The 24,942-nt window shown below is 32.4% G+C and overlaps 1 protein-coding gene across 2 annotated transcripts in view; it reads right to left on the bottom strand.

The window, feature by feature from the left end:
- The window catches only part of Chm (CHM Rab escort protein), a 168,032-nt gene that overhangs the window by 94,441 nt on the left and 48,649 nt on the right, over positions 1 to 24,942 (bottom strand). The window contains exons 3-4 of one of the 2 annotated variants that reach the window (XM_026381447.2): positions 10,496 to 10,568; positions 7,288 to 7,412 (exon numbers count right to left, since the gene is read on the bottom strand). In XM_026381447.2, the coding sequence (XP_026237232.1) occupies positions 7,288 to 7,412; positions 10,496 to 10,568 (198 nt within the window). Of the gene's footprint in view, positions 1 to 7,287; positions 7,413 to 7,502; positions 7,715 to 10,495; positions 10,569 to 24,942 lie in introns of those variants that run through there. The other variant, XM_026381448.1, reaches the window with a different exon arrangement.

Genomic DNA, 24,942 nt, shown 5'->3' with positions numbered 1-24,942 from the left:
GGTACACAATTAACAAATCTTCTCTTTTCAAACAACCTTACTTACTCACCCACCCAACTACTTATCTAGCCATTTGTTACAACTTATAGTTGGGCTTTGTACCACAGGCTAAAACAAACTTATTGTACACAATAATGAATACTTTCCCCTAAAATGCAAGAACTACAGGTCAGTTTACACTTATTTTTTTCTTTATTCTTACTGATATCATTGCATTGGTTTTATATCTCAAGAAGCTTACTGCTTATAAATTTTCTATGTTTTTGGAGTTAACATGAGTTAACACAATTTTAGATTCTTGCTGTAATAAAGCCTTTATTATCTGTATCTATATCAATCCACTAGAGAATTAGTTAATTTAAATCTAAGAAATAAGCTTTCATTTTGCTTTAACATTATACCAGAAAAAGAGAAAGAATGTTCAAAAATAAGCAAAAATAGGACAGGAAAAGTACAAGTCAATGTTAATATTTTAGAAAGAAATAACTCTCTTCCCACTTAAGAAACAATATGACATTATGTAATTAACAAGTACAAATCTTTTACTTAGAGCAATTGTGTGATTGAGTGTGAACTGTTTGTGCTTTTTCAGTCTGTCAAAGATTTACAAGTAGAAATAATAGTTTATTTTGTTCCCCCATATAAATTACAAAAATATTTCTTGCAATATAAACCACCATCACAACAACTGAAGGAAACTGGATTCATCCTATCTTCCTAACACCAGGACTTAGGCTTTTTTTCCCCATTACATATATGATGGCTTTATAATACCACACAGCATTCTAGCAAATTAAAGAAGTAAATGCACTTTCTTAGGAGATTGTCTTCAAAAAGGAAACAACTTTATTCACTTTGTGGGATGGCTCCTTCAATATGCATTAATGTGTTCATCTGCTGACTAAAATACAACATGTTATTTTCAGCAGGCGTGGTGGTCAATGGCAATAATCCCAGTTGCTCAGAAGGCTGAGGTGGGAGGGAGGCTGAGGTAGGAAGACCACTTGAGCTGACAAGTTTTAGACCAGCCTAGGTCTATATTTGGATATGTTGGTGCCAGCCTTTAATCCCAGCTATTCTTGAGGCTGAGACAGGAGGATGGCCAAATTCAAGGCCAGGCCAGCCTGGGCAATGTAATAAGACCCTGTCTCAAAATAACAAGAGCTGGGGATATAACTCAGTGGTAGAGAAACCTGAGTTCAATGCCCAAAAAATAAATCAATAACATCATGGCCCAGTGGAAACAGTACAGTCTTGAATTAGATAAAATGGGTTCACATCCTAGTTCTGCTACTGCTGGCTATCCCAGAGCTTCAGTTTATTTACCAGTATGATATACCTATAATTCATGTACATGACTATTGCACAGAATGAAATTAAATGTAATAAAATATGTAAAGCACTAGGTTATATCAGTTGTCATACAAATAATATTTTTCTCACTTTCTCACTTTCCTTTCATATGTCAACCATGTAATCACAAAAGATCATTTCAGTTAGGCACAGTAGAGCCCACCTGTATTCCCAACCACTAAGGGGTCCATCACAGGAGGATTGCAAGTTCTAGCCTAGCCTGAGCACCTAATCGGGACTCAAAAAATGAAAAGGGCTTTGGTGGTATCTCAGTGGTAAAGTACCACTGGGTTCGATCCTGAGTACTGCCCCAAAAGGCGGGGTCGTTTCAATGAAAAACAATCTTTATATGGGAAAATATTTACAGGTCCAAACTAGAAATTAAGTCTACTTATTTGAAGCAGCACTCAGGATAACACAACTCTGAAAATACAATCTGGATCATCAGGATTTATGATAACTCAACTTAACCTATGATAATAACCAATCACAATTTACAATTTAGTGTTTAGACAAATTTTGCAATAACCCAAATCATTGAATTTATTGTTCAAATTATCACTAAAACTACCAACTTAAAGACTTCAAAATATTTTTGAAAATAAGCCAAAATCAATTAAAAATTATATCTAATATATGTACAGGAGTATACAATTTTATTGAGTTGTACTTTGAGATATTTTCCAAAAAGAGTAAGAATGGGTTTGCACTGGTCCATTTGCATTCTTGCCTTGTCCCCAATGCAATCAAATATAAAAATAAAGGGGCTACGAGTATGATTATGATATAATTTATGGCCAAGATATATATACTTTATTCTTTCTAGGTATTAAATAATTAAATGCCCTATGTGTGAATGAAACCATAGTTATTCTTCTAATAAACACCAATTCTATAAGTAAGCTAAATCATCTGGTCTAAACTGGGAAGAAAAGTTATAGTATTTCAACCTTCTTATCATTACAAATTGTCTTTACATTTTGGAAGTTTTCAAAATCATTTAAAATAATATCCCATATTTATAGTGCAACAAGAATTTAAGTTTGACTTCTCTTTAAAAGTTGAATATCACTTATCTGAAATGCTTGAGAAAATAAGTCTTTCTGATTTGGGGTTTTTCCTATGAAAGAACATAGGAAAAATACAGTTAGTAAGTGAGAGACCTTAAAGATTGGCCAACATTAGTGAATAATTACAAAGTCCTCAGGAAGTGAAAATAATATCCTTCTGGGGGAAAAAGAAGCTCATAAGTGAGCTTAAGTATTAAGTAGAAAACATAATTAACCTGTGGTATGTGGCTCTAGGTAGAAAATACATGACTTTCAACAGAAAATAGATTCTGGGGAAAAAAAATATCTAATAAGTACATTCAGCAAAATTTTAGGGCACATTCCAGATCAACATATTAATATCTACTGCATTTCTAAGTACTAACAACAATGATCCACAAAAAAATAAAATGTTAATACTATTTACAATTGTTCCAAAGAAAATCAAATACTTAAGGATACAGTTATCAAAACATGTCCCAGATTAGTATGCTAAAAATTAAAATGATTTTTTGGAGGAAAAAAATGACCACCAGGGACTGGGGTTGTTGCTCAGTAATAGAGTATGTGCCTAGCACATGTGAGGCACTGGGATTGATCAACACCATATAAAAATAAATAAAGATATTGTGTCTACCAACAACTAAATAAAAAAAAATTTAAAATGAATACCAGAAATGTAGATACATATACTGTTCAAAGAATAGAAGACTCAGAGTAATAAAGATATCAATTCTCCCTGATCTGATCTGCATAGTTAATGCAATTTCTATCAAATTTCTAGCAATGCTTTTTAATACATGGGCAAACTTATTAAAGCATTAATATGGAAATGCATAAACTCTAGTTAAAACAATCTTGTCAAAGAAAAATAAATTGGGAGGAATCATTCTACCTGGTATTAAGACCTATTATATAGCTTCAGTAATTATGACAGTGTAGTATTGGTGGGGGAAGACATACAGATCAATGCAAGAGTACATGCATCCAAGTACAATCTATCTAATTTTTGACAGGTAAAATAAGTAATTCAATGGTGAAAGAACAGCCATTCAACAAATGTTGATGAAGCAATTGAGTGTCCTTAGTTTGGGAGGGGAAAAAACACATCAACCTAAAATTTACACCTTATACAAAATTAACATGAAGTGAATCATAGAATTAAGTGTACAATATAAATCTATAACATTTTTAAATAGGAAAAATCTTCTAGGTTTACAGTTCAAAATTCTCAGACTATACACAAAAACCATAATCCACAAAAGAAAAAAATGTTAAGTTGGACCTCTTCAAAATTAAAAATATTCTCTGCAACCTATACTATCTGAAGAGCATAAAAAGATAAGATACAGACCTGGGGGTAAATTATCAAACCAATATCTGACAAAGGATACATATCTAGAATAGAGAACTTTGAAAACAAAAGCAAAAAACAAGAGTTTAATTTTTAAAAAGCAAGATACCTGAGTAGACATTTCACAAAAAAGATAAACGATGGCAAACAGGCATATGAAAAGCTATTTAAAATTAATCATATTAGAGAAATGTATATTAAAACCACAAACTGGTATCACTAAACACCTATCAAAATGGCTAAAATAAGAAAGTAAAAACAATAAATTCAGGTAAAAATGTGGAGAAATTGGATTATTCATATTTTCGTGGGAATGTAAAATGGTATAATTCTTCTGGAAAACAGTTTGGTAGCATTTTTTAAAACTAAATATGCAATTATCATATGACCCAGCAATTGTACACTTGGATGTTTATAAGAGAGAAAGGAAAACTTTTAACTCAAGGAAAACATTTATCTCAGATGTTCACAAAATTCTTTTATGTGAAATTGCATTGCAGCTCTTTTTTTAATCAGTCAAAACCTGGAAACACTCCAGATTTTTTAATGGGTAAATCATTAAACAACTTACATTCATAACTCCAAACCATGGAATACTACTCCACAAGAAAAACTGAGCAAATGATCAATGTACACAATAATATGGATGAATTACTAGAGAATTATGCTGAATAAAAAAAAAAAGCCAAGGACAAAAGGCTATATATCATGCTATGTATCATTTATATAGCATTCTCAAAATGGCAAGGCTAGGAAACAGATTAGTGGATGCCATGGGTTAGGGATTTGGTGGAGGGAAAATAAGGTATGATGACAAAAAAGCAATAGGAAGAATCCTTGTGGTAATGGAACCATTCTGTTCTGTAGTGGCTGTGGTGGTGGATACATGAATGCATGTGATAAAATAGTATAGAACTAAATACACACAAACTCTACATGCACAGAATGTAACATCAATAACAGATATGGAAAAGACCAACAAAAACAGTCAGGAACTTGTGTAATACTTTTCACAGTTTACAAAAGAGTATTCATGAAGATTTTTATGATGTGTCCCTCAAAAATGCCAAAAATCTACTATTTAGTGATACCCTTACTTACTCACGGGAAAATAAGAAAATTTTCTAGATAAATAAAGCTTGTCCCTTAAAATGATAATTTTTTCTAACCATTTTAATATTCTTTCTAAAACATACTTCAAATTTCCATACTTTTTCAAGTGTAGGAATGACAATATTATTTTAACTTGCCTGAAGACACTGGGATAGAATTATGATCATCAATTGTTATACTGTGTTATAATATGGTGATGGGCTTAAAGGGATCTTCTGGTATGAAAATCCATTTATTCCTATACAAAATGGCCCACAGTTTGCTCTCAGATTGATGATGCTGTCTTCACTTATGTTAGTCTATTACTTAGCACCTGAAACAGTAGCACTTAGATTTGAAAAATATTTTTGAGATTACTTAGTCCAAACCTTTCATATTTTAGACCCAAAGTGAAAGCATCTCTTGCTGAGTATCACATAGTAAGTTGAATGGGAAAGGCAGGACTATACCCCTGGTCTCGGTATGTCTGTCTCTAGCAAATAGCCTTTTTCCTATTTGTAGATTTAAACTACTACAGTAGGGGAAAAAAGGAAACAAGGTTGTTAGAAATATATATTAAATAAAGATTTAGATTTAAGTCAATGGTTTCTGAGTTATAACTTCTCATATAAAGTAAATCTGACAGTTGATTTGGCCCCTAGCCCCTTTTCACCTGGCAATATGGGACTGAGTGAGGCACTTTAATTCCTATTTGCTCATGTCATTAAGCACTAACTATATATAACTGGATTTTCTGTATAGTCCTCCACTTCTGGCTGTTCTCAAGGCTCTTCCTGCTCCAGTGAATGAAGACATGGAACATTATTTGTGTTTACCTCTTGTTCCATATTTTAATTGGCAATCAGAAGAGCACAAAACAGAGTCCTATTTGGCTATTTTAAGGCAAACTTTATAATCTAATTTTCTATTTCTCACTTTGAGAAGTTCTAAAAATGAAATTGAACATATGAGCAACAGAAAATGAGATGATTTCCTTTGAACTCAAAACGTTATCTAGTCAGTAATCAGAAACTATTAACCTTAAATGTCAGGTAGAGAAATCAAAAGCCTTGAAGTATCAAAAAGTACCTTTAAGAGGGCTACAGTATGATTCTATGAAATAGTCAAGTAATACTCATGGGCACAAAATATCACACAATAAAATTACCAAATATTTACTCCTACTTATTATAAGAATATAACTTTTCAGTTGAAATCACCTTCCTCATAAATCTTCCTATACTGGATTTGGACAATGTCAGTAAGCTGTACCTTTTAATACTAAATTACATTTAGGATTATGTAATTATAATCTTTATCTCATGTTTCAAAGGCAGATCTTTTACAGAAAATCATAGAACATTAACTGTGTATTTATGAGGAAATTTCCAATTACCTGAAAGACATGAAAATAGGTTAAAAAAATCAAGCACCAGTTACCAAACATTTCACAGGCTCACTCTGGCATAACAAGAATGAGTAACATGACAAAGCATATCCTGAAAAATCTCTGATGAAATGCACTGTAAGACCTAATTACTATTAAAGTGCCTAACAGCTGATGCACTAAACCTTTCAGCTTGTTGACCACATATCACTTGAAAAAAAAAAAAAGTCAGGTGGTGCATACCTGTAAGCCCAGGGATTCAGGAGACTGAGGCAGGAGGATCACAAGTTTGAGACCAGCCTCAGCAACTCAGCAAGGCCCTAAGCAACTTACTGAGATCCTGTCTCAAAATAAAAAAATAAAAAGGACTGGGAATATAAATCAGTGGTAAACCCTCCCTGGGTTCAAGCCCCAATACCAAAAAAGAAAAAGAATCTATTCCAATTGTTGTAAAACAATGAATCTTTCACTTGGAGGGAATACTCTGAACATTTATAATTCCCACTATTTTACTGTAATTTATAAAAATATGTATCCAAATGCTACAACCACTGAACTTAACTAAATCAAAATTATAATCTTGCAATTTTGCTACATAGAATGTTATACTAGAAGAATGATCTAGTTGGACAAACACTGGAGCAGGAGTAAAGAACCCTGAAGTTTAATTTCAGGCTCTATCACTCTTCTAGTTTAGGTTTGTGGCCTTGCCATTTGCCACACCATATGACTTTTGGTAAATTACTTAATCTCTGAGTTCCTTTGCAGATTTTCTTAAAAAATGAAACTATTCTATTGCAAGACTTCTGTAAAGATCATAGGAGATAATATATTTAAAAGAGTTTGGTAAATTGTAGTCCAATAAAGAAAGATGGCATTACTAGTTCCTAAATAGAAAAAAAAAAACTAACAGACTTAAGAACAAGCAAAACCAACATATCAACTTGACTTGGAGCAACCAATGTCATTTAAAACTTTATTATTGGCTTCATATGAAGAAGTTTGAAAAAGAAGTCGTTACTGTTAGTTATCTAAATAATTATTTTCCATACCTGGCATAACAAAATACTTCCACGTGTTGAATAGTTTTGTCCTTCCTGCTAAGGGCAATGGCTTCTTCATTTTCAAGGATTTGTTCTTGCCACAGCGAACTATCAATCACAATGTCATTGTTTTCCTAAGCAAAACACATGAGAAGTTTTAATTAAATTGAGCAATTGGAACCTGTAATTTTCTGAGAAAATGTGTACCTTTTCTAAATTCATACTTTTCCTTTCATCACATTGAAATTCCAAGGACATCATCACTTCAGCATCATTGAAATGACTCCAAAAGAGGGTGCCAAATTCAAAGGAAGGAGAAGAAAACACAGTGTAAAAGTTATGCTACCAAAACCTAGCTTTGGTACATAAAATTTCTATCAGGGCATATGACATTTGATACAGTCTTCTGGAAATAGCTATTTTGATGCTGCTTAAGAATTAGCAAAAGTAACCTACTTGCTGAGAATCAAACATCTACTATATAAATTACTTAACGGCTTTTTGTCTGTTGTTATTTTATATTTATATTTATATATTTATATATTTTATATTTAAATTTATATATTTTATATTTATATTTAGCTATCAAAACACCAGGGTCAAAAATGACTTCCTTACTCTATTTACTTTCAGATCTCTGAAGACTGCTCACCACTACTTTCTATTTTGAATGCATATAAAGTGTTTTTGAAAGACAGCACAGTATAACTAAAATTTTTACAATACCCATTCCTTGAATATTTTATATTCAGAATATATTTAAAGAATGTAAACTACAAGGGTTGAAAGTAGTCCTTCAAAAATTTTCAGCAATTACTAATTATACTGAGTGAAGAAAATTTCGTGAAATTTAATTTTTCCCAATATTTACATACAGGGTATTTGCAAAGATATCAGCATAAACTTTTTCCAAATATAAAGGTTCAATTATTAATCAGTTTAAATTTTTTATATATTTATTTTATGTGGTGCTGGGAATCGAACCCAGGGCCTTGCACCTGCTAGGTAAGAGCTCTACTGCTGAGACATAATCCCAGCCCCAAGTTTAAATTTTTAAACTACTTGATACATACCTTTCACTGAGAAAACTTTGTAAATGCATTATGTATACTCAAAATACAATATTATCATTTCTGTTAAGTAAATTCTCCACAGAAAATTTCTAACCTTAAAATTATAAAGTAGGGCAATAATTCTTTTTCAAAGGTTTCACTCTCTTGAATTTCATATATTAAAATTAAAGAAAAATAATAGCATTAAGGCTTTATTATCAAGAATGATATTCAATGGTATTAAACATCCTGACAGAAGTATAAGAGGAGGTGAAACAGAAGAATATTAGCTGGTTGACATGAGATTCCAACCTAAAAAAAAGAATAGTGGACTAAGAAGAAAGAGTGAAGGGGTAAAGGACATGGTGACATAGTAAAGATCCTGAAGTAAAACAAGCCTGAAAGTAAAAAGGTACTTCTACAAAACTATTTCTATTTGACAAAATCTAACTGATTTTAAATTTTGCTTTCAAAAATCACTTTTCCCAATGTTATGGTTTGGATATGAGGTGTTCTCCCAAAAGCTCCTGTTAATGCAGGAATATTCATAGTGAAATAATTAGACAATGAGAGTTATAACCTAATCTGTCCATTCTACCCTGAAATAGCTGGGCAGTAACTGTAAGCAGGTGGGGCATAACAGGAAGAAGTAGTTCGCTAGGGATGTGCCCTTGGGGATTATATCTTGTTTTACTGGCTTCTCCTTTTCACCCTCTCTCTTTTAGGTTTTCTGCTCCATGCCCTTACCCCATGATGTTCTGCTTCACCGCAGGCCCAAGGCAATGGAGTCAGCTGACCATAGACTGAACCTCTGAAACCGTGAATCCACATAAACTTTTCCTCCTAGAAGTTGTTCTTGTAGGTATTTTGGTCACAGTGTCAAAACCTAACTAACACACTCAAGAAAAAACTTCCAGACAACTGAGGTATTTTGTTGTTTTTCTGAGAACAAAAACTAACTCTTCTCAAGGAAATACTAAATACACCTAATATAAGGTGCTTCATATACATGTTCCAAAGGTAAGGTTCAAAACTGGGTTTCCTATCAATTTAAACATATGAATATTTTAGGCACATAGATAAAATAGATAAATATATACTTCTAACATTTACTATCTTGACTTATAGATAGGTTGAATTATTATATGAAATACTGTTTTACAATCATTTGTTCTCTACTTATTTCATGAAATGATATTTATACTGTATCTTGCATCTTTAACATTAAAGTCTCTGTTATCATGAGATATTCTTTGAGTCATGTACACCATTAAATCAATCAACACAACTACAGTGCTTAGTACGGTGATCAATAAGTTTTAATAGTTATTCTTAGCTAACTGAATGCCATTTTCTGGAATATATCATTCTCCTTTCCCAACAACCTAAACTCTTTCGATATGTAGCAGTTAATGATTCCATGTAAGATGTTCTCAGCAGGAATTTAAAAGCCTATCATATAAATTGGTAAATTCTCCAACATTAAAAATTCCATATTTTACGTTAAGAGGTCTCTAAAAATTTCTTTATAATGGCACTCATTCAACAGGTATAGTAATAAAATCCTACCCTTAAAAATTACTTAATTTATTTATATTAAATCATTTTCCTCTTTTTTTTCCGATGTCAGATGACTTATATGAAAATACAAAACCACCACTGACAGAGAGCATTTCAAGTCAATGTATGTTCCCTAACTAGCTGTATTATTTTTTAACATTTATTTCTTAGTTTCAGGTAGACACAATACCTTTATTTTATTTTTATGTGGTGCTGAGGATCAAACCCAGTGCCTCACATATACTAGGCAAGTGCTCTACCTGTGAACCACAACCCCAGCCCACTATTTGTTTTCTGTTTTAAATATATTAAGTAAAAAAAGCAACTAATAATATGGGAAATGTTATATAAGAACTGGGATATTTTTGTGAAAGATAATTTTGGAGGTAAATATCTTGCTTTATATTTGGGCATAGAGAGTAAATAGGAAATAGTATCAACAGTATATGATTTCAAGTAACATGTTTTTTGAAAAATAATTGAATAAAAATAAAGAATCAATTATATATTACCTAGATGACATCTAGAGTTTTCTTCAATGGTGGATTATTATATGGCACAAAACACAGTCTTGCAAATAAAAAAAGATCAAATAAGAACTTTACCTGATATTCCTTTAGCCAGGACAACAGTCCTGAAAAGCTAAAACTGGCCCAGTTTCCTCCATAGTAGTTTCTTCTGTAACAATAAGAAAAGTAAAGGATGGGGTAAAAAATCAAGTCTGTGATCTTCACCAACCAAAATTCATGATCCGTAAACTCACTTCATTTTTTAATACTGCTGCCTCAAGAAATCAAAAGCAGGGGTTGAGGATTTAGCTTAGTGACAGAGCGCTTGTCTAGCAAGCGCAAGGCCCTGAGTTTAGTCCTCAGCCCTGGGAAAAAAAGAAAGAAATCAAAAGTATACTTATCAGGATTTTGACATAAGAAGACATAATAGGCTGAAATAAATTCAGAGCTCTCAGATGCCAAAGGAAATTTTTCTTATAAGAAATTAAAAATATATATTTGGCCTCCATAGAGTTTTCTTCCCTGATCACTAGGCAGGTAAGATATATGTATGAGACTCCCAAATTAATTCTCACACCAAACAGAGAGAGAGAGAGAGAGAGAGAGAGAGAGAGAGAGAGAGAGAGAGAGAGAGAGAGAGAGAGATTGGCTACTCTAGATAAAACAGATGAAGTGGTTACTTTATTATTTTCTTCTTTGTGATGGGGGGGCAGGTACTGAGGATTGAACACAGGGGCATTTTACCACTAAGCTACATCCCTAGCCCTTTTTATTTTGAGACAGCATCTCATTAAGTTGTTGAGACTGGCCTCAAACTTTTGATCCTTCTGCCTCAGCCTCCAGAATTGCTGGGATTACAGTCAAGCACCATCACTCCAGGCTGAAGTGGTTACTTTAGATAAAAAAAAAAATAGATCCTGAGACACAGTTATTCATACAAAGATGTGTGATAAATTAAACAGAAACAAAACTTACACAGAGACCTGGATGAGTTATTCTTTTTTTCTAATATTCTTTTTTAGTTGTAGATGGACACAATGTCTTTATTTTGTTTATTTATTTATTTATTTATTTATTTATTTTTATGTGGTGCTGTGGATTAAACCCAGTGTGTCATGCATGCAAGGCAAGCACTCTACCACTAAGCTACAACTCCAGCTCCAAGAGTTATTCTTCTCATGCCACACTCCTATGAAGATCACTGTTTTAGAGAAGACATAAGTCTCCTAAGATCAGTTAAATTTTGTACACAATGAATACAAGTGGAGATTTTTGGCAAACACACCTCTCTAATCTGTACTGAATAATGTTCTTCCTAGTCCTTGCAAAGCTATTTACATTTAGTCACTCTGTAAGGATAAACTACAGAGTACACTAAATCCAACCTACAATAGCCATTTCAGTTCTGGGTGGGAGGGATTCTTGCCTTTGATTCCAGTAACACATTTGTTCCTCTATAGCTTTCTCTAATAAAATAAGAATATATAAAAGCTCTATTGAAAATTAAACAATATTACATACAAAATTACTCTTCCATAATGCTACTGAATGTTATCTCAAATTTTTGATATATTTTCTACTTGATCAACTGTTAACATGGGCCTGAAGAATATTTTAACAAATAATCACTCCTTTGCCTTAACAAAGGGTTAAATCAAACATTTGTGAAAGAAGGTCTATTAATATAGATCATCGTTTTTGTCATATCTTATGGTTCTCTCAGGGATAATGTAAATTCATACATTATTCAGAATCTCTAACAGGCTTTAAAATTTAGATAGAATTTCAGGTATACAACCAATTCTTGATGACCAAACCTTGCTAAAATGATGGGGTCAGGAAACCTATAAGCTAACCCTAAATCAGAGAGCATGTGGAAGAGAAGATGAGATATGGAAGCATGGATAAGGGAAAGAAAAAAAAGTAATGTTAGCAATGTTGGTTTTCCCATACCAATGTATACCATTTACTCCCTTACCTGAGAAGAATACACTTCTGCTACCTCTTTCTACCATCCAAATGCAACATTCAACAAAATAACAAGAGATCCTAGGTACACTTTCATTTTAACTTGTCGAAATATTTTTAGACTTCCTTTGAACAACTTATAAGGTCATATGTGTGTTTCACTTTTTATCTAATGGGCACAAGTTTCAAGATTTATGTAAATTTATTTGAATGGATATACCAACTTAAAAATGGGCAAAGAGATTGAAAAAACATTTCACAAAGTGATTACTAAGTATCTTTAAGTAAGTTCCTATTAAAATGAGCATTAAAAATGAGCATAATAGTTTAAAAAGATTCATAATATTGGGCATTGGTAGGATGCTCAGGATGGTTTCTTGGAACTTTTTTTTGGTGGAAATATAAAATGGTATAAACACTTTCAGAAAACATCTGGCAGTTTCTTACAAAGCTAAACATACATCTATCCTATGATCCTGTAATTGTAATCCTAGGATTATACAAAAGAAAAATATATGCCCACAAAAATATTTACACAAGTCTTTTCACAACCGTCTATTCTTTAATAGCCCATGGTAATAATAATTCAAGTATCCATCAATAGAATGGATAAATAAGTTGCAGCATATATTCATAGGGTGGCTACTATTCACCAATATAAATAAACTACTTATATAGACAATATATAGATGCATACCAAAACTGTTAACAGAAAGCTTTAACCCCCCAAAAATACTGTGTGTTTTCATTTATGTTAAGTTCTAGAACAAGCTAAATTAATTAATCTATGATGAAAATATCATGAGAATGGTAATTTTTAAGTGTGGAAATGAGGACAGGACTAGACTATGAAGAGGAACAAAGAAACTTTGTGGACTGACAGTAATATTCTTTACCTTGTTACAATTTTAATTTAATTTACTTAATTAATAAGGTGTTTTTAATATTTATTTTTTAATTATACGTGAACACAATATCTTATTTTATGTGGTGCTGAGGATTGAACCCAGTGCCTCACCCATGCTAGGCGAGCACTCTACCTCTTGAGCCAAAACCCCAGCCCAATTAATAAGGTTTTTAAGTATATGCATATGTCAAACTGATTAGTGGTACACTGTATCTAAATATTATCTCAAAAAAGAACCACAAACAAATGTTGAACTATTGTTGATATATATGCTGAAGTATTCATAACTGAAATTATTGGTGTATGCAACTTACTTTGAAATGCTTAAAATAATAAGTTGGAGTATGGATGGATAATAGAATGAATACATAGTTATGTAGTAAAGCAAATACACCAAAATGTTAATTGTAGAATCTAGGTTGTGCATAACAGGTGTTCACAATATAATTTTTCAACTTTTCTGTGTTTCAAAATTAGCATTATAAAATATTAGAAAAATAAAAGTAAGCTGACATTGAGTTTTGAAGCACTGAATATGATGTATCAATTTCCAAGGTATTTTCGTCTATTATCAAATGCCTAAGAAAACTCTAAGAAGGGCCATCTTGCTGTTTCTTTCCATGATTAAGTTACCTGAGGTCAGCTCATGGTCAAAACCTATTTTTCTCTCCTATGCTTGGTCATATGGTTTTTGACAAAGCTAATTGGTTTTGTTATTTTTCCATGCAGCTCCCATTTTCAACTTTTCCTGTTGATGTGCTCTTAACATCAGCATCTGGTGATCTCATCCAATTATATATATAAAAGGTGAAACATGGTTTTCATTACTGTCGTCTTTCTGACAAAAATGGTAACACAATTATTAGTAAACTTGCTATAAAGCCAGCACTGTCTTTGATGAAATTCATTTTGATATTTGTATAGTTCTAAATATAGTTTAAAACATCCCTTTAAGACAAAGACTTGACGTATCAAAATCAATATGATGAAAAGAAAAAGGAAAAATCAATATGACATTTTAATATGCTCTCTGGAGCAATATTTTAATAGAAATAATAAAAATTAAAGCCCACAAAATATTTTTTTCAATTTTATCTATAAACATATGGATTTTGAACTGTGACATTTAAATTCAATTCATAAAATATTATTTCTACTGTTTTTAAAACTGCATCTTTAGAGAGAAGTAAAGCTAGGTTGGTGGTTTTGTTTTTCAAACCTCAAAGATGAGATTTATTTTAAGGACAAAGTGAGAACTTCCTGAATGAGAAAAAAAATAAGAAAAAAAGACTTGGCATGTTTTCTGCCAATTTTATGTCACAACTGCATCTGTATATCAAGTAACGGAATAAGTACTTTTTGATGAAGGATGAAAAGACTTCCTTAAAATTATTGTCTCTTTGTAGAACCGGAAAATAAGAATTCACAGTATTTAAATAGCACACATGAAACTAATATATAAAGCCCTTTAATGTTTTAGGATGGGAAAGTGACCTACAATTTTCAGCTAAAATAGTAAAAATCACAAATATGGCATTTATATTTTAAATATAAGAAAGGTTTCATAATTATAACAACAGGATACAGTTCTCCATTATGTGAAATGTTGACCTTATAACTGTAGAAAACATAGTTTTAATCTTTCTAAGTTTTCCCATAGCTTACTCATAGTGCCACTAAGTTTTTCTGGGCACAATAAGGAAATGTGTTACACAACTGTCTCCATTAACATCAATCAATAAAACAACAGAAAATACAGTATCCAAACAGTATTTCAGGATATTTCTCACCCTTTTCATAGTGTCTGATCTTAAAGAAACATCACTGTGCTTAATATTTCCTACTAAATAAGAAATATACCACAGGTAGACCCAAAATTTTGAACTATATGAGAAGGCTGAGCATTAAATCCATTAACTATAGCCCATTAATTAAATCCTAATACCATTATTCATTATTTCATTACTAAATATTCAGCAGCAGACATAGTTAAATGATTCTAAACTACCTATTGTGTTATAAAAAGTAAGCAAGTCCATGAACATTAACAAAAGATGGAGTTATTGACATTCAGGCACATTCATCTGGGAATCAGTTTAATTATTAAGAAATTCAAGAGTTGAAAATGTTTTCAGGCAGATAGTCAATGGGGACTAAGCTCGGTCATTAAGAAAGGGAAGCAGCCCAGCCCAACCTCTAGATGGTCCTATTTTACATTCACTGCTCCTACAATTCCTTTTCGTAGAATAGAAGAAAAGACCACCTTCCAATAATGATATTTTTAATCTTTGAAGTTGTTTGTACAAATATTTTATCATGGGCTTTTCCAGAAATTAGGTGAGGTAGATAGGAAAGATGCAATTTTATAAGTGAGGACACTGAGACTTGCACACATAGACACAGGATAATAGTAGCTGTGGTTCAATGAAGCCAAACCCTTAAATGTTGAATAGCACCTGGCCCTGATAAACTAAATTCACCATTTCCAAAATGCATTCCCTATCAATAACATGGACTGTTAATGTGTCCAAAAATAAAAAATAAATAAAGCACAATGCCAAAATAGATTTGGAAAACCCCGAGTTTTAAAAAGTTAAATAACAAAAACAATAACAAATGGTTTATTTGTGGCATGGCTTCTTCTCAGCACCCCTAAATATGGTCACGTTTTTTGTAGTTCTTCAAGAGGGAATACAGCAGTATGTACTATTTCACAAATTCAGTTGACCAATGAATACCATTTTTTGAAAAAGCATTTTGAAGTATTAGGTTTTAACAGAACATATTTTGTGAAATGTTGGCTTAATTCACTTAAAGGGGAAGAAAAAAATAGAAAAATCTATATATACAAGTTTGGCATTTTACATTCACTATTTCACTTAGACTTCATGTGAATCAAAAACTGGCGCTATATTTATCTCCATTACACAATAGGGAAAAAACAACTGTGAAATTGATATCAGATCTAATTCACTCAGATAGGAAATAACAAAAAGCTCAGGGAATATCAGTCTCCAAAGCCTATACTCTTCCCACAATATAACATTATATACTATAACCCATTTGGTTAGAATCTTAAATTATAAATACATACAAACCCTTCAATCTAAATCACATAAGAAAAAAAATCAATGTTTACAAACATTACATGGAATAAAGTCTAAAGTCTAAGTTTTTTTTTTTTTTTTTTTTTTTGCTGACCCAATTTATTTGTATAATGAAAACGGGATTATAATTTTATGACTATGTCTACTCCAATGTCAGAGCTGCCCTAGAATTCAATCAATATTATTGCATGTCTCATATTCAATATGTTAAAAATATCTTTATGTATATGATAGAATGAGAAAATAGAAGTCAAGCATGCCTACTAGTATTGGTTTGCTGGCTGTTATTCAGTACTATGAACGGTGCACATTTATAAAGGCTTTATTCCATTTTAATTTTGTTGGAATACCATGAGTCATGACAGGACTTGCTGGTGAAAAATAGTAGAACAGGTTACAAAATTTTTCAGACTTAGCCTCTACATAAATTTTCATTTAGTCAAAGTTCCACATACCTGATACAAAGAAAACTAAACTCCTTTTACCACCTCCCACTCCAAAATAAGGGAAGGGGAATCCCCATGATAGAGAATGCAGATGTTATTCTTATGTCAAAGACAATGACCAGGACCTTAGTGGACATTTTTATTAGCAAATAAAAATTGTACATATTTATCATGTATAACATGTGGTTAAGAGTTCCATGAAGCTATAGGAATTTGCTTTGGCAATCAGACCAGTCTACTGGCAAGAAATACCAAGCTATATTTCCAGTCATTAGACCTAGAGAGAGATGTTCCTATGTTTAGAGTTGTCAGTTATCCCACACAAATCAACCCATTCAAATCCATTTAAGACAACCAAGGCAGGCAGGTAAGTAGTAATATAAAAAAGTTGCCCTTTATTTTTGTTTCTTTTTATGGTCTCATCTATTTCCGCTGGTTTAATTATCACTTCTCTGCGGATGACGCACTAACTGATATCTCTGATCTGGGCTCATCTAGTTAGCTACAGATTCAGATCAATATCTGGTCGACTAAAACTGCAGATAATGATTCATCAGTTTATTAGACATTTCCCTTCACTAAATGTCCCAGAAGCAATTAAGTTTTGACATGTCCAAAGGACAATATTATTATCTGTCCAAAAGCCCCAACCTGGTCTTCCTCTTGTTCTCCTAATGGCAACACTACGCTTATAGCTACCTATACTAAGAAAAAAAATGAACTCCCTCATTATTTCTTCAAGTATAATTCTACTTAAGTTCTCAACTTCTCCTGTCCTTGTGATCCCTACTAATGTTACAATATTTCATTCTCACTATCTAGTATTTTGTCTGCTACATTAGTCTAATCAAAGGCTTTCCTGCCATTAAGTTTCACCCCTTCAATCCAACTCCCACACTAACTCAAAACAAAATTCCCTGGCTTAAAGATATTTAATTGCTCATTAATACTTCTAGAATCAGCCACATACTGGGGCACATGCCTATAATCCCAGTGATTCAGGAGGCTGAGGCAGAATGATTGCAAGTTTAAGGCCAGCTTCAGCAACTTAACAACTTTGATATAGGTTCTTACCTATGAAAAGAATAAAAATAAAAAGGGCTGGCAATGTTGCTCACTTTGGTGTCACTGTGTTCAATTTCCAGTGAGTGTGTGTGTATATACATATGTATATATATGTACATACACACACACACACAAATACACACACATCTTCTAGAATCAAGTTCAAAATCCTTAGCATCACCAAAACACCCTGCAAAATTTAGTGCCAACACAACCCTTCTGCCTTATTCTAGACACTGATCTTCTCTACCATGCAGTCACAACCATATATTCCATAATATCTGAGTGAAACATGTGCCTGCATATCTGTTTTTATTAGTGATGCTGCCTATTCTAAATGTTATTCCATCACAAAACCAACGAATAAACAATTTAAACTATTCAGAATCCTTAAGTCCAACATAATCTCTTCTCTGAAGCCATCAGTTCTCCCATGTGTAACCAAAAGAACTATGATTCCACAGTTTTACACATACTTCTTTAAGAGTTCTGACAGAATATCTAGTCATTGGATTGCATGAGTGCTTCCTCTGACTAAATCAACAGTAGCTTAAGGGTATGGACAGTAACTTGGTCATCTTTGAAAACTTAATAAATATTAATTAATAAATGTTAACTGAAGAAAGTATTTCCACTAATACGTTGCTATTAATCAAGGCTTCAGAACCTGACAAAACTGGGTTCAAATCCCTGCTGTGCCTCTTATAAACTGCATCACCTCAGTCAACCACCTTACAGATGTTACTCTTCAAAAGCTCAATTTCCACATCTGTAATATACAAAAGCACTTAAAGCACATGGTAAGTTATCAGCAACATCATCACTAACTTTTTCTCCTTCCAAAGTGTAGGCACAGGATAACATACTCCACAGGAGTCTCCAATGCCCTTTTGCTGACAATTAATACAGTCCAGTGCCAGCCATGCATTGTTAAGTTCACCAACAATCTTAGGAAGAAAGAGAAATAGACAGGAACGGGGACATAGCTCAAAGCACAGAGCTCACAGATCAAAGGATTGAGTACTAGGGATTTCTTCTTCCTGATTATCTACTTCAGAGTCTCACAGCTCCTCCAATTTAACCCTTCCTTGTCATGGAAAGGCAAATTAAAGTCATTTTTTATTTATGGGGGAAAAAGAGAAATTAGATCAACAACAAAAAGTTTAAAGCTTTACTGCTGTAGATCACTCTCCTTTTAGCTATGAAGCTTATTAATATTCCTCAAACTCCCAAGAAGCTGGTAGAGATATTCACCATCACAAAGCAAAAGAAAATCAACAAAACAAAAATAAGGAAGAAAAAAATATAAGAGAAAAATATTCCCTTTCTTTGATCCTTTTAAAAAGTTCAAGGGGAAGAAGATGGAGAAGATAGAAGGTAAAATGCATATGTACATTCAATTATCTTTACTTGCAGTTTCCTATTATGTGAAAGCTACCCTGATTCAAAACCACTGAATAAAAGAATTCAAAATTAATAACATCTAGCCAGGACAAGTGACTGAGGCCTGAAATGTCAGCCATTGAGGAGGCTTCAACAGTAAAATCACATATTCAAAACAAACATGGGCAACTTAGCAAGATCCTGCTTCAAAATAAAAAATTTTAAAAAGGGCTGGGAAAAGGAAGGAACTGCAGAAATGAAATTGACCAAATTATGCTATACACAAAATACCACAGTGAATTTCACCCTTATGTGTATCTATAAAGCGCCAATTTTAAAGAGCATAAATAGAAGGATGACCAGTAGAGTACAAGAGGGGTAATGGGAGGGTCAAAGGGGAGGGAAAGAGAAAGTAGTGGGCACTGAACTGGAGCAAATTATATTCCGAACATGTATGATTATGTTAAAATGAATCACAAAATTATATGTAACTCCAATGTACTAATACATTTTTAAAAAGAGCTAGGAATGCAGTTCAGTGGTAGAGAACCCCTGGGATCAATGCCCAGTACCAAAAAAAAATTAAAGTTAGTAATATCTAGAGAAAAGGTGTTTCACAATTTCTGCAAAGAGTTATCTCCATCAAGCGCCTGTGTGACCTCTATAGGGGAAAAATCCTGCTTGTGCAAGAAATGTCATTGGCAAATGAAGACCCTATCCTACAAATTTTCATGTCCAAAAGATAAAATGGCATTTCTCTTTGGAGACCATACAAATTCATAAATTGCTTTCAAGTATTTTCCCTTGCTCTGTTCTCCAAATCGGAAGCTGAACATGTTCCTCATTATTTCATTAAAAAAAAAGTTTTTGATGAACCTTCCACATTTTGTTGTAAGACCTTACTGGCCCCTCACAGGTGACAGGTACTTAGTAGGTTGTGTGCTAGGTTCATTTTACAGTCAAGGAAAACAACATTAGTCACTTTAAGTAATTAGTAACAGAGTCCTAACTTGTACCAAGTTTCTTGATCATCAAACCGAGTATTTGTCTTTTTCCCAACATGACAGATTACCTTAGTGATAAGAGCAGAGGCTTTGTAGGAAAAAAAAAAGAATCTAGGTTTAAACCCTATTTCTTTCCCTTAATAGTCATGACATTGGACAAGTTACTTTAATTATCTAAGTTTGTTTCCTTATCTGCAGAATGTAGGAAAATATACTTTTTTAGAAAAGTGTAGAATTTAAATAGCTTACCATTCATAAAGAACCAAGAAAATAGCTAACGGTAGCTATTATTACATCGCATTGTCTCTAATTACATATAACATCTTGAACACTAGATTAGCATACTCTAATGAAAATCACACTCACTCAGAAAATAGTGACATCATGAAATCCAGCTTCAAATTGGAAAATAAGGAGAAAACAGTGTAACAACTGATTCTCTGATACTTACACATCTTTCTCACCCTTAGAGAAGAGCACTGTTTCTTTTCCATACAAGATAAATTTTCTTTTACATGAGATTTTATTTCCCAATCCATATATGGTAGTCTTAAACTTTAAAATGCTTAAAACTTATCCTTGAGCTATCTTATTTACATACCGATGTGAACATTTTGATAGAAAAAGATTGTTCCTTCATTTTTGCCTTATAAAAAACAAACAAGAAAACCTCAATTCCCACAAACTAAAAGCCACTAAAAACAAACTTTATAGTGGGAATAACTGTTGAATCAATACTGCTTTCTTTGTGTAAGAGCTAATGATCATTGAATAGAGGATTTCTGTCCTTTGGTTACAGAATCAAAACATAAGAAATAAACTTTTCACTAATTCTATATATGTACAGTTAACTTACAGGGCAGAAAATACTTTAACACTGATTTGACAGACAAGTGCATATGTAATTTCTAAGGCAGCTCAATGAGTTAAAGGTTTATTAAGTCACAAAACTCTGCCTGTTCCAAGAAATCAATTAACTTTCTATAAAAGGATTAAGGCCGGAAATGATGCAGGCTCTCAAAGAGTGTTACAGACTCTTATATCCAAAGTGAGAAGTAAATAGGAATTATCATGACCACTCCAGCTCACCCCACACTTCTATCACCAACTCTAAATAATGTTTCTTTTATTCTTTTATTATACTCCCTTTTTCTTCATAATACAATTTATAATATAAAACTTAAGCATATTTAATGACTATAACCAGGATTAGGGTCCAAGTTCCACCATGAAGACAGAGGTCAGAATCAGTCTGGTTGTAATCTATTGATATCCAGAAACAAGCAAAGCACATCATGTAATGTTATAACTGGTTTCTAATCACAATGAATGAATTTCTTGAAAAGTGACAATTCCAGACAAATTTTAGGGTCTCTTGTCTTAGTGCCAGAATAAATAAATAATGAGATAGAAGAAATGGGAATTAATATAATGTCAAGTCCATCATGAAGAAAAATATAATGTCAAGTCCATGGGAGCACAAAAGCTCTCCCTCCTACAACTACTACCCATTTTATTGTACCTTAAAGAAAGTCCTGTAGGAAGACATTCTCACTTTCTCTTAAATGTGGAAAAGTTACCAGAAATCTTGACAATCTTTACTGGCACAATGGGGATTCAAGCTACACATTGAAATGACTGTTAGCCATAGCTCTACAACTCAAGAAATCAACTAAGATGAATTTTCCTTATATATTCCCATATGATTTCATTTAGTCATCTAGTTTTGGTCACATATTTATTTATAAAAAATAGGTTTATAAAATTGTTCTTTCACTATTAATGTTGTAACATATTACTAAATGATATTATTAGATGTAAAAAGAAAAGGCAAATACATAGTGTTGATGGTGGGATACTATAATGTCTTATTTTCATCTATTCAATTTATTTTATCTGTTCATTCACACATTCATTCTTCTATCTTGAAACTTTATCCCATAAGTTCTCTGGACAGAATACACGAAACTAGTAGCAGACTCTTAAGAATGGTATATGAGAAGACTGACATGCATATTTTCAATATATGTATGTGCATGTACATGTGATACATTGACAGATATGTTCCTTATAAGCGTATCATTTTTCTGATTAAATGAAAAAGATTTCTTTCAAAGAGGAATTAGATGTGACAAAGATAACTGATCCTTTAACAGATTACAACTGTGAAAGCAGAATATTTCACATTATAATAATAAATGTTACCCATTATAAAATTTTAATTGTGACTTGACAATCTAAAAAAAAAACAGTTTTATGAATCTTAAAAAAAAAAGATAACCTTAAACACAATTCCAACATAATTCCTAACTGGACACAACTGCTAACTAGAAAAAAAAAGTTTTTCATAGGCTAGAACAAAGAGACACCTAGCCTTAAAACTTATAGACATGTAATAGTGACATCATCTTTTTTTTTTTTTTTTTTGGTACCAGGGATTACAGCCAGGAACACATAACTGCTGAGCCACATCCCCATCCCTTTTTATGTTTTATTTTGAGACAGGGTCTCTCTCACTAAGTTGCTTAGGGCTCTCTTTAAGTTGCTAAGGCTGGCACTGAACTCATGAACCTCCTGTCTCAGCCTCTTAAGTGGCTGTTGCTAGGATTACAGCCTGTGATACCACACCCAGTGACATCATATTTCTTAACCACGTCAGATAATACTAGTTAACTGAATACAATCCTTTGGTCCAATTATTAAACATAATGTTTTCAACTTTTAACAAAAAATATGTTTAGCAGTATAAGGGTAAAATTCAACAACTATATATTTTTTTAGTTGAATCCAGTGCTCCTTTACCACTGAGAAACATGCTAGAACTATTTATTTATTTGTTTGTTTGTTTGTTTTGAGACAGGGTCTTCTTAATTTACTTAGCGCCTTGCTAAGTTACCAAGGCCTGACTCAAACTTCAATCCTCCTGCCTCAGCCTCTCAAGTTGGTGGGATTACAGGTATGCACCAATGTACTTGGCAACAGCCAATTATTTGGAACCAGTTATAAAACCACCAAATAAGCAATATAATGAAATTTAAACATGCCAAACATTGTCAGGTGGGGTGACACATGCCTGTAATCCCAGGAAGATTGAGGGAGGAAGATCTCAAGTCGGAGACCAGCCTCAGCAACTGAACAAGACTCTGTTCTCAAGAGTTTTCTTAAAAAATTAAATTAAATTAAAAGGGCTGGGAATGTTGTTTAGCACAAAAGCAACCATGGGTTCAATCCCCAGTACAAACAAAATAAAAAATGACTCCAAATACTGAGTATACTCTTAAACTCTACGAAAAACCGAATTTAAATGAATTCAGTGAGACAGCATCATAGTTTACAACTGATTTACTTTCTTTTTTCTCTAACATGGTACACAGTAAAAAGTGAAGAAGGACAGAAAACAAAATAAAACTAACCAATAATATATATAATCAGGAAAAAAATGGCCAGGCAATGTAGATATACAATTATCGGTAGAGGTATATTTTAGTCAAGTATAAACTTCTCATCTTCTTGCATCTCCCTTTAGCAACTTCAAATTTAAAGTAAATGCCAATCTCTATATTTTGAATTGCAAATTGCTCTTCTAAATCTCAACATCTATTCTTGAACTTTCACATGTCAACAGCTCATTAATACCTACAGTAAATGTAGCTCCCCCAAAAGAACCATATTTTACATTTTTTAGCGTTCACACATAAAATTAGAGCTCTTTCAACTTCAATTTCGTAGAAGTCTAGTTTAAAATCGCAGAAATTTATGGCAATATAACAAGTAACTATTTTGAATAAGATTAGCTATTATTGATAATGACACTTCGACAGAGTTTATAAATCAATAGAAGCTGTAACTAGTATGTTACAATAGGCCACTTCAGAACCATCACTTTAATGAAATAAAATGCCAGCCACAGAAGATTAAAAATACTAAGTTGATTTTCAGAAAATCATAAATGTAATACATGCACACACATAAAAGTCACACTGTATTTTTGCTTTGAGTTATAGCTTTTGTTTCACTTAATATTCAATTTTTTCAAAATAAAAAAGATTATTAAACTGGGCACAGTGGCCCAGCAACTCAGGAGGCAAAGGCAGGAGAATGGCAAATTCAAGGCTATTTCTGCAATTTAATGAGACCCTGTCTCAAAATTAAAAATAAATAATTAATAAAGAGCTGGGGGTGTTGCTCAGTTGCTCAGTGTAAGTGGCTCGGGTCTAAATTCCCAGTACCAAAAAAAAAAAAAAAAAAAAAAAAAAATATTAAAGAGATAATAATTAAATAAATAAATAGAAAGACTTTAATCAAATTAAGAAAAACAACACTACTCAGCAGTTCACCAGAATGAAATTACATTTTATCAATTGAGGCTACTATTCTACTGGCTTCCTAAATAAATCTTCCTGTAAAAAAGGTGAATTTCACTTAATTCATAACCAGCATATTCAATTTTACTGAGATACTAGAGTTTTTTGTACAAGCCCAATGTCAAACTGACTTTATGACACTTATTTAGAGAAAAAGAAAAAAAAGATCATATAACTATTTTACAATTAAAATTTGAACAATGCCTTCTTTCAAAGTATTACAAATTTATAAGTAGAAATCATATGTACATAGATGTTCACATTTTGTTTATAATAGAAAAATTGAAAATATCCTAATA

The sequence above is a fragment of the Urocitellus parryii genome, chromosome X, assembly GCF_045843805.1.
Source record: "Urocitellus parryii isolate mUroPar1 chromosome X, mUroPar1.hap1, whole genome shotgun sequence".
NCBI classification, from domain to species: Eukaryota; Metazoa; Chordata; class Mammalia; order Rodentia; family Sciuridae; genus Urocitellus; species Urocitellus parryii.
Note: the sequence above shows the minus strand (reverse complement) of the source record. Positions and strands in the feature narration are given on the sequence as shown.